The sequence below is a fragment of the Ostrinia nubilalis genome, chromosome 5 (genome assembly GCF_963855985.1).
Source record: "Ostrinia nubilalis chromosome 5, ilOstNubi1.1, whole genome shotgun sequence".
Classification (NCBI taxonomy): Eukaryota; Metazoa; Arthropoda; class Insecta; order Lepidoptera; family Crambidae; genus Ostrinia; species Ostrinia nubilalis.
The window spans coordinates 15,752,187-15,763,519 of NC_087092.1; the positions used below are offsets into that span (position 1 = coordinate 15,752,187).

Here is an 11,333-nt window from a genome sequence, read left to right on the forward strand (position 1 = left end):
CGGGTTCCAAGAAAGTAAGTTATCCTTGGAAATACATGGAATGCCTGGAATGGAGGCCGCGTACCGGAAGGCGCAGCGTGGGACGTCCACCTACAAGGTGGACCGACGACATCGTAAAGGTAGCAGGGAAGCGCTGGACGCAGGCCGCTACCAATCGATCAACGTGGAAAGCATTAGGGGAGGCCTATGTTCAGCAGTGGACGTCCTATGGCTGACATGATGATGATGAAGATGAAGCTATCCCTCGGGATTACTCAACCGTTACTGGTTGTGTCTCATTGGAGGCCAAACTGTCAACAACTGTTACAGCTTGTAATACGATTCTATTGTAGTTTTATTATTCTTTATCAAATACATACATACAATAATCGTGTGATTTATCTTCGTATCACTAGTTAATTTATGTTGTGTATATGACAGTCTGTAATTACATTACGATTACGAAAGTCTATATTAAACAAACTTGCAAACTTTTCCTATTAATTGGCGGAAACAGTTAACAAAACCATTCAAAAGTATTTTTATTTATATCTATAAAAGCGAAAGGTCATTGATTGACTGACTCACTCATCACGAAATCTCAGAAACTACAAGTGCAAGGAGTCTCAAACTTTGCATGGGGGTTCCTTTTAGAACGCAGGTGCTCACTAAGAACGGATTTTACAAAACTCCACCCCTAAGAGGGTAAAACGGGATCCATGCGCACGAAGTCCCGGGCGGCCGCTAGTTGGATAAAAAAAACAGTTCGTATTTGCGGCATTGCTGATTCTAATCGATTAAAATTCTTAACACCTTCGAACAATTCGCTTCGTAGAGATTGCTGTTTAGTTTCGTTTCATGTGTGTGTGTTCACCCATATGTGTGGTGAATACCTAAAATCTTATATGTTACAAATGTTGTTACTTGATAGTTGACGCAAGTCGCTTAGAAAAAAATAAAATTTAATTTACATTTGTTTCCTCCCAGCTGTTTTGAATTTTCCAGTCTCGTTTGAACATACCCTTCGGTCACTCTATTTCACTTCAGGCACTTGAACTGCCCATGGCCCCCCGTCTGCTCTATAACACATTTAGTAAACATGTGAATATTAACTGGTTCCCACCTTCATCGTTAAATGCCCATGGCCCCCATTATGTTGAAGACGGCATTTTAGTTGTATTTTTTGTTGTCGCCATAATTGATACTTACTTACTGTCCATGGTGCATCTTTTCTTAAAGGTTACTTAATCTTTGTTTTGTCTCCTATCATCCGCTTTGCACTGGAGGGAAGTCGAATCTTTTGAATGTATTGTTTGTTGTATTGTTTGCAGGAAGAAGGCGACGATAGCTATAAGTGGGCTATGGGTTGCAGGGGCTCTGATGTTCGGCTTCTGCCGCGCCGCCAACTCCGTAGAAATGCTCATCCTGGGCCGGCTGCTCGTCGGCTTATCTGGAGGTACGGCTCTGGACTCTATGCTCATTGATATAAGGCGACTATAGTCTTCACCGGGCTATGACGTACGATTCTGAACTCTATTCTCATTGATATAAGGCGACTATAATAGCCATCAGCGGTCGAGATGCTGATCCTGGGGCGGCTGCTCGTCGGCCTATCTGGAGGTACGACTCTGAACTCTATGCTCTATGACATAGGGCGACGGTAGTCACCAGCGGGCCATGAAGTACGATTCTGAACTCTATGCTCATTGATATAAGGCGACCATAGCCATCAGCGGTCAAGATGCTGATCCTGAGCCGGTTGCTCGTCGGCCTATCTGGAGGTATACGATCTGTACCCATTTATCTACGCGTTTAAGCCTTGTCCAGGAGGGCGAATTCGCCGCGAATCCTACGCGCGAAGACATTCGCGGCGAATTCGCCCTCCTGGACAGGGCCTTAGGGCCTCTGTTCGCGCGGGCGTCCCCCTTTCTGTACCGAGAAATCGTAATATTATGAGCAGCTCACATAGTCCGCAGAACTGACGGCGCTCCAGCGCCTTCATTCATTGCATCCATGCAGGCCGCTACCAACCGGGCGATGTGGAAATCATTGGGGGAGGCCTATGTTCAGCAGTGGACGTCCTGTGGCTGAAATGCTGATGATGATGATGATAAATGCAATACTACTACTGCTTCATTGTTAAGACTTTTTCCTTCCTTTCCAATCCGTTTGACCAGCGTGGGCAGTATGGCTAGTCTCCATTTGTCTCAGGTTTTGAGAAAGTCGTGTTCCGGGCACATAGCGTAGAGCTGATGGCCGCTGGGGCAGGAAAGTTCTTGAGTGGCGACCACGAGCCGGAAGACGTAGCGTGGGTAGGCCTCCCACTAGGTGGACCGACGATCTGGTGAAGGTCCCTGGATTTAAGCGGCGCAAGACCGGTCTTTGTGGAAATCCTTGGAGGTGGACTTTGCCCAGCAGTGGACGTCTTTCGGCTGAAATGAACGAACGAACGAACGTGTTCCTTTAGTGAAAACTTGATCTCATGATGGTGATGTTTATTTCAGGTTTGACCACGAGCATAGTGCCGATGTACCTGACGGAGCTGGCGCCGCTGGCGCTGACGGGGGCCATGGGGGTCGCGTGCCCCATGGGGGTCAACGTGGGGGTCCTCGTGGGACAAGTCATGGGTCTTAAGTTTTTGTTAGGTGAGTTTATGTGGATACGCAGTGTGTAATTTTTATGATAAAAAGGACTAAATACTGCTCAAATGCAACAACTTTTCCCAAGGGACTAAAGTTCAAATATTAATAAAAAACCTTTAGAAACAAATTATCATCAGCAATCAATTATTTAAATGGAGTTGTGATTTTTTTATATTAGTCCTGTAGGAAATATAGTTGCGTTTGAGTAGTAGAATCAACCCTTTTTGGATCAACTATAAAAGACACCCTGTATAGACAAAAACACGTCTATTTAATTACTGCATTTTATTTGCGTTTTATGCAATTGTAATAGGGGAGAATTTATAATTTAAATGTATGTATAATGTATGGTCTGATGTGCTGTCCTCTCTCGCTATAATTTATGAACGAATATCTTTATCTTTTTTTTTTATTTTACTCACACAAAAAATCGAACAGAATTACATAGTGAATGTATAAGATACGTTTGATGTTCATTCTTGTGTGAGTCTGATGCCTATGCTAGGTATTTAGTATACCTGTATTACAGGTCATCAGGCTCCCACCACCTCAGGTCACTAATAAGCTTTAATTTATTACACTTTAATATTTATTTATTTATTTATTTATTTTCACCAACTTAAACTATCTTTACAGGTCAATAACCTAATGCGATAGCATAAATTATTTTGTAGGCAGGTACACTGTATCTACTTACACTAACTACTTATAACTAACAATAAAAAGTGCGGCTCTTACGAATATTAACTTACTCGTATCAGAATTACAAGAAATACAAGAAATACAAGAAATATGTGTGTGTGTGTGTGTGTGTGTGTGTGTGTGTGTGTGTGTGTGTGTGCGTGTGTGCGTGAATGTGAGTGCTTCTTTAGAGAATGTTAAGTAAATAATATATTAACCTATACTACCATAATAATAATAATTTCCTATTTGTTTTGGTATTTATGTTAACACTGTTATTAGCTTTTCGGTTTCATCATAGCTCAAGTCCATGAGCCACTCTGAAACTTTCTTTTTACACTCGCGATGCAGAAGAGGGTAGATGGTGAGGGTAGAATTAGCATTGTTGTAGAGTCGGTTTCCCAGAAAACAAAAGAATCTGTGGGCAAATTTTGTTTGGAATTGGACGGTGGAGCATACAGTACCCTTCCTGCGTTTGTCAGCGTTAAGAAGCGGGTTATATGGGAAGAGGGCGTGTTTGCGAAGTATGACAGCAAGTACAAACAGTTGTCGGACAGTTAACACTTTCCAATGTTTATATACCTCTGTTGTGGGATGTAGAATGGGTAAGAATGCACCAACCTTGAGCACCGCTCTCTGCGCCCTCTCCACTCTCAATAAATGAGTTTTTGCAGCACCACCCCAAGAGGAGATACAGTACCCTAGGAGGGATTGGCAAAGAGACAAATAGATTGTCCTTATGACCTTATAACCAGCAACATGGCGTAATGTTTTAAATATATATATTAGTTTCCTTATCCTGGAAGCAAGAAGATTTAAGTGGGGTTGGAAGTTGAGGCAGCAGTCAATCATGACACCCAAATACTTCACAGAGTCAGTGGCGACTAAGCCAGGACAAGAACACGTTGCACATGCAGTCAACCTCTGGCATGAGCCCAAGTGTGATATATTTCAATAGTAGTAATGTAGTAATGTAATTATTCATGAATGACACATTTTGGCAAGCGATAAGATAAAAAGCAGTGAACTTGACCCCAATTAGTCGTGTGCGTAGATATCGTAATATTATCAGTTATGTGTAGAAACTGTTTACGCATGAATCTTTTGTCAACATTCGCACGCGGCTTGAAATTAATTAAGTTTCGTTAATGGCGAACTTTATCTCTTTCGAATTATGTGATTTTGGGAACACGGCTATACAATTTGGTTACCGTAAAAATAATACAAAAAGGAAACTAGAAAGAAATATAATTTGACAGTTAGTCAACTGAAAAATGAAACTCGGATGACGTTCCTAACCTATGTACGCATCGAAAGTGCGAACCAACTTCTTAGTTCACTTGTGACGACTGCCTATCGATTGCAGGGTAGATGCGCGTTTTATAACAGTTCTACTGCAGCTTAATTGAAATTTTGCAGATGCCTGGTAGGCTGTCTGTATGAAGCAAATACATTTTAGTCATCTAGTTAGAGTAGTGTGTTAAACATTTGTTTTAATATTTTTTCATTTGCATCTTTCTTGAACGAATATTTTGCGTTTTGTTGCAGGTGGCGCGAACGATTGGCCCTACTTATTGTCCGTCTACGTGTTGCTAGTCATTTTTTGTTTACCCTTACTTTTTATTTTACCTGAAAGTCCAAAATATCTTTTTGTTGTTAAGAGAGACGAAGAAGGTGCTTTAAGAGGTGAGTTACCAATTTTACTGTATTTTATGTTTTTATCGTAAAATGGAAATATCCATAGAAATGATTAAAAAAATAATAATAGTAAGGTGGCAACTAAGCCTGACACCAAAGTTGCGAACTCCACTTACTACCCCACACTAGGATCTTTTTACCCCTATCTGGGGAAGAATCTCAAGGTTGCGAACCCCAGTTACTAAACCACACAAGGATCTAAACTTTAATCCAATTTAGATGGGAAAGAATATCTTTCCTTTTGTTTGAACCTCATTTAAATCTAATTAAAGCTCAAAATGTTGGCAACTCATATAACATCACCCTGTATATCCTTTCAGAGCTAAGCCGCCTTCGGGGCGTGTCCACAAGCGTTCTAAACGAGGACATAGATATGCTTCGCGAAGAAGCTCGCGCGTCAAACGCTTCAGCGGGAGGCGAGCAACACTGGAGCATGATACGGGTGTTGAAAGACCCGAGGTTACGGCTGCCTCTGTTGCTAGCATGTTCCATGCAAGCAGGACAGCAGACTAGCGGTATAAACGCGGTGAGTCCCATGTAAAAACAGCTTGATAAGAGCGCTGAAAGACCCGAAAGTACGCTGCCTTTCCTTTAATCAGCGTCATTAACGCGGTAAGTCTATATACAGGGTAGGAGTGGAACGGCATTGGAGCATGATCATCATCATCATTTCAGCCACAGGACGTCCACTGCTGAACATAGGCCTCCCCCAATGAGTTCCACATCGCATGGTTGGTAGCGGCCTGCATCCAGCGCCTTCCTGCTACCTTTAGGATGTTGTCGGTCCACCTTGTGGGTGGACGTCCCACGCTGCGTTTTCCGGTACGCGGCCTCCATTCCAGAACCTTGCTGCCCCATTGGCCGTCAGTTCTGGAGCATGATACGAGTGCTGAAAGACCCGAGGTTACGGCTGCCTCTACTGTTAGCCTGCTCGATGCAAGCGGGACAGCAAACTAGCGGTATAAACGCGGTAAGTGTGATATACAGTATGGGAGGGAGTTAGAAAACTGCGGGGAATAAACATGGAGAATGATACGAGTGCTGAAAGACCCGAGGTTACGGCTGCCTCTACTGCTAGCCTGCTCAATGCAAGCGGGGCAGCAGACTAGCGGTATAAACGCGGTAAGTGTGATATACAGAGTGAGAGGGAATTAGAAAAACTGGGTAATAAACATGGAGAATGATACGAGTGCTGAAAGACCCGAGGTTACGGCTGCCTCTACTGTTAGCCTGCTCGATGCAAGCAGGGCAGCAGACTAGCGGGATAAACGCGGTAAGTGTGATATACAGGGTGAGAGGGAGTTAGAAAAACTGTGGGGAATAAACATGGAGCATGATACGGGTGCTGAAGGACCCGAGGTTACGGCTGCCTCTACTGTTAGCCTGCTCTATGCAAGCGGGACAGCAAACTAGCGGTATAAACGCGGTAAGTGTCATATACAGACAGGGTAGGAGTTAGAACAACACTGGAGCATGATACGAGTGCTGAAAGACCCGAGGTTAAGGCTGCCTCTACTATTGGCCTGCTCTATGCAAGCAGGGCAGCAGACTAGCGGTATAAACGCGGTAAGTAAGATATACAGGGTGAGAGGGAGTTAGAAAAACTGTGGGGAATAAACATGGAGCATGATACAAGTGCTGAAAGACCCAAGGTTAAGGCTGCCTCTACTGCTAGCCTGCTCTATGCAAGCGGGGCAGCAGACTAGCGGTATAAACGCGGTAAGTGTGATATACAGTATGGGAGGGAATTAGAAAAACTGCGGGGAATAAACATGGAGCATTATACGGGTGCTGAAAGACCCAAGGTTACGGCTGCCTTTACTTCTTGCCTGCTCTATGCAAGCGGGGCAGCAGACTAGCGGTATAAACGCGGTAAGTGCCATTAAGAGTGGAAGGAATATTGGAAAACCGCGGGCAGAGAAAGGCACTGGAGCATGATACGGGTGCTGAAGGAACCGAGGTTGAGGCTGCTTCTATTACTGCTGGCCTGCATATACAGGGTGAGGGACTAAAGTTTGTTCTAGTTAGCCTAAATGCACAGTAATCATGATTATAAGGCAATAACCAGGCCACTCTGATGGCATAAAATACACAAAAAAACAATTATTGTTTTACATGAGCAACAAATGTAATTTGAATGTTGATCTTCAGCAAGTTATCTTCAACTATTTTTTTCCAGGTGTTCTACTACTCTCAAACGATCTTCAAGCAGGCAGGACTGGACGAGGCACAGTCACAGTACGCGACTATAGCGTGCGGGTTCATCAACGTGTGCACAGCATTGCTGATGCTGTGGCTGCTACCACGCGCTGGTCGTCGTCCGCTGCTGCTAGGGTCAATACTGGCGGCCGCTGCGATACTGGCTGGGCTGGCCGCTTCTATGAAGTTCATGGTCAGTTTCAACCCTCTATTGCTCTTTTGTTGCAGGTGAAATGACAGGTCAAATATTTATCTCTAGTAAAAACCTTTTTCGTCTTCAAATCGTTTGCGTATTCAATATTCTCACTACTTTGACAGTGAAACAAAGTTTAAAACCTAAGCATCAAATTCAAAATTATTTTCGTGCTACCATTTCTCATACTAAGTTCATTTTACATCACATTCATTATTCGATCTCGATATTAAAATAACACACAAGACTCCTGCTATTGTTTTTTGATTCCCGTTACGGTCGTAGAGGCGCTGTTTAAGTTTTCATACTAAATCTTTCGATGGCGATTCGTCACGCCACGATACCAAATCGTATGAAATGCCACGCCACGCTTATTTTTTTCCTATGCTTTCCTCAGGCCGTGGTGTCGTGGATGCCGTACGTTTGCATGGCGGCGGTGCTGGGCTACGTGCTAGTCTACGGGTTCGGACTCGGGCCCATCCCGTATTTTATTGCCTCAGGTCAGTACAAACTTCGTTATTCGTCACTTGTGTAACTTTAGGCTTTACTTGCTACAGTATTATCAAGAGATGAGTGCCATGACTGTGGTAGAACAAAATGTATGGACGATGGAAACATTGAATTTTGGATGGATCCAGTTTATACTGTAACCTATTTTATTTATTGATACCGTTGGATAGAGCTCGTGAAGTGCTTTCAGGATCAGTAACCAGTTTTAAGATATCTTGTGTAGTATTTAATATTATGTGGCTGCACCTAGGGTTGCCAGGTCTAAAATCACAAAAGCCGGACTTCGTGTTATTTGGCCGGACATTTTACCCTAAAAGCCGGACATGTGACGGGGGGGGGGGGGGTGCAATTAGTGTCAGCTCAGTACTATCATCATCGGTTGCTAACCAACATCCTGATGCATGCGCATATGATTCTGTGGCTTTACTTTCGCCTGGCGCGGCAACCAAATAAAAAGCCTAACAAAAGCCGGACAGGCCGGACAAGGCAATATTTGGCCGGACAAGACCCTAAAAAGCCAAACATGTCCGGCTAAAGCCGGACGCCTGGCAACCCTAGCTGCACCAAATGTATGGAAGCTGGAAACATTGAATTTTCGGATAGAAACACTTTATTCTGTAATCTATTTTGATATCGTTTGATAGATCTCATGAAGCACTTTCTAGATCAGTTACCAGTTTTTCGATATCTCGTACAGTTTAGAAATAATCGAGTGAGCTCACTTATCGTTTCCACCCTGTATAGTTGAACGATGGTCCCCCCTGTCAATGAGTTTGGTGGGACAGTTCAGTGAAGGTCATCTATAGTGGCACCAATCTAGAGAGTGCAATTATGAGAATTTTACCGCTTTAACACTCACCAGTTGGCGCCACTGCCTTGGAAACTAGAAATCGACAGGACTTTATGGCGCTAATGGCGAGGGCAAATACGATAGCCCTTTTGACTAAGGTGTTCACTACTTTTTTCAATGTGATGAATTTTTTTCTGCAGAGATCTTCGAAGTAGGTCCTCGTCCTGCGGGCATGGCTTGGGGTTCTCTAGCCAACTGGGGCGGCAACTTCGTGGTGGGCATGTCTTTCCCCACCATGCGTGACTGCCTCGGGCCCTACTCCTTTATAGTCTTCGCTGTTATCACTGCCATGCTGTTTGTCTTCCAGAAGTAAGTGCTTGTATTCCTTAACTTTAGTATAGCAATCCAGTCGCGATAAGATGCGCGTGATAAAATTTTATCGATAAAGTGCCTGGATAGGATTTTATTATAGTAATGGCTTGGAATCACTTTATTCGTTTCTCAAAGTGTATGCCAGATTGGATGATTCCCGATGCGAAATTTGTTTAGTTGAAGATTTTATAAATATTAAAACAGGATTTTTGTTGATTGTAACATCAAAATCTTTGACTTCTGTCGACTAAAAATCATTGTGGTGATTTTATTATTATTATTTCGCTTATGTGATACATTTAGGTACACTGGCACAAACGTTCTTGAATCCCATTTGATTTTAATTTTGTTTTCATCAAAATCATACAGGTGACATATTAATCAAAAATTAAATTAAATTCAGAAATACGTTGAGTAAATGGGCTTTAAAGATTCATCTTTCAAATGCGATTATTCATATAATCTCATTTTATTCATTTCCAGGTTATACTTCCCCGAAACGCGCGGCAAGACGCCAACACAAATTACGCAACTGTGCAGCCGAGGTTTCCGCTCGAAGCCGCTACGCAGCGCCACCGCGCTAGGACCAGTTTGACGGCGCCTGCGCACCGCGCGGGAATCTAATAGTTAATGTTACTGCACATCCAGTTAAACTATAAATATAGCGCTTAACTGATTCATGCCCGTTTTCACCATCAATCCCTAGTTTTCAAGTGACCCATATGGTAACACAACAGGAATTTTGTTTTGATAGGGGTCACTTAAATTAAGGATTGGTAGTGAAAACGGGTATCAATGCCTGAGGTATGAGAGCGGCATGGGAGGGGTGACATTTACATATTTGGCGAGTAAATAGCCACACCAGGAATATTTGCGAAGAAGAGAAATGATGCGGGGGTCGGTTGGTGACTCCAAACAACTCAAAAATACAGCTGCATAAAACGGAAACCACCAACCTGCGGATCAGGAGACGGAGACCAGGCTTCGAGGGTCGACCCGTCGATATTTCTTGCGGTTTACTTGCGGTTTTGATTATTACATTATAAGTTCAGAGGTTTTTTTCCATTTGACAGACGTTCAAAGACAACGAGTGCTGTTTTTTTTTTTTTTCTTTTTTTATTGAGGTTTCTCGCGTGACACTTAACACTGGCCACTTGGCTCCTGCGAAGGTGCTGGCCCCGAATCCGATAAACAGATTGGCGGGAAACCATCTCATACAGCTAGATAATTTTGAGAGTTGGAGCCACCGAAGAAAAGGAAGATATGAAATTTGGGCATAGGCCCAACCAATATTATTATTATGACGTGACAGAGCATACAACTCTGAAGTAGATCTGAAGTCTCGCTGACGTTTCACCGTTATAAAAACACCTCCCGAGCCGCTCCCATTCCTCAGGCACTTCTCAGTTATGCGATAGATATACAGGGTGGAAACGATAAGTGATCTCACTCGATTATTTCTAAACTATACAAGATATCAATAAACTAGTTACTGATCCTGGAAGTGAAATGGATTAAATTCAATGAAATAACTGTTAAAAAACGGGAATCTGTTTGCTATCTCGGACTAATTTTAGAGAAAAACTTTAGTTTTGTCGAGCACATTAAACAGATCGGTGAAAAAGCTAAAAAGAACTTTTATGCCTTAAGTCACATTTCAACCTCGACGTGGGGTCTAACGTTTAAAATCCTCCGAGTAATATATTCGGCCACTTATTTAAGCTCCATTTGCTATGGTGCACCAGTTTGGGCTGACAGAGCTACTATAGGAGCCGCTCGACGGAAACTACTCCAAAGTCAACGCCTTGCATTGATTTTTCTTTGCAAAGCTTACAGAACTGTGAGCACGGAGGCTCTGCCAGTCCTGGCTGGTGTACTGCCGGTCGACTTAGAGGTACAAAAGCGTGCGGCTATGTACTTCGCATCAAGGGAAAATATAACCTCCGATTTCTTAAATAGCCGCGATCGTTCTAAAATAAGTCGATTATTTGATTCCCGAGAAGTCGTTGAAGAAGATTTACTTAATGAATGGCAAAAAAGATGGGATACGTCAGTCAAAGGACGTCACTTATATAAATTTTTCCCGAATGTACGCGAACGTCTAACTAGGCGATGGTTAGAAATCGACCATTGCTCGTCGCAGTTCCTCACGGGACATGGCAACTTTAAACATAAACTTCACGAATTCAAACTAGTTCCGTCTCCTTTTTGCGAGTGTTCCACTGATGATGTCAGTCATGAGCAGTCTGCCCATCATATCTTGTGGGAG

General features: G+C 43.1%; 1 protein-coding gene across 3 annotated transcripts in view; it reads left to right on the forward strand.

Annotated features, from left to right (window-relative positions):
• The window catches only part of LOC135072042 (solute carrier family 2, facilitated glucose transporter member 1-like), a 31,225-nt gene extending 20,740 nt beyond the window's left edge, over positions 1-10,485 (forward strand). Inside the window, exons 6-13 of one of the 3 annotated variants that reach the window (XM_063965970.1) lie at positions 1,311-1,435; positions 2,484-2,624; positions 4,851-4,988; positions 5,321-5,526; positions 7,180-7,392; positions 7,790-7,892; positions 8,893-9,061; positions 9,548-10,485. In XM_063965970.1, coding sequence (XP_063822040.1) covers positions 1,311-1,435; positions 2,484-2,624; positions 4,851-4,988; positions 5,321-5,526; positions 7,180-7,392; positions 7,790-7,892; positions 8,893-9,061; positions 9,548-9,659 — 1,207 coding nt within the window. In that variant the 3' untranslated portion in view covers positions 9,660-10,485. The remainder of the gene's footprint in view (positions 1-1,310; positions 1,436-2,483; positions 2,625-4,850; positions 4,989-5,320; positions 5,527-7,179; positions 7,393-7,789; positions 7,893-8,892; positions 9,062-9,547) is intronic. The other 2 variants (XM_063965969.1, XM_063965971.1) reach the window with 2 other exon arrangements.
• Positions 10,486-11,333: the final 848 nt, after the last annotated feature.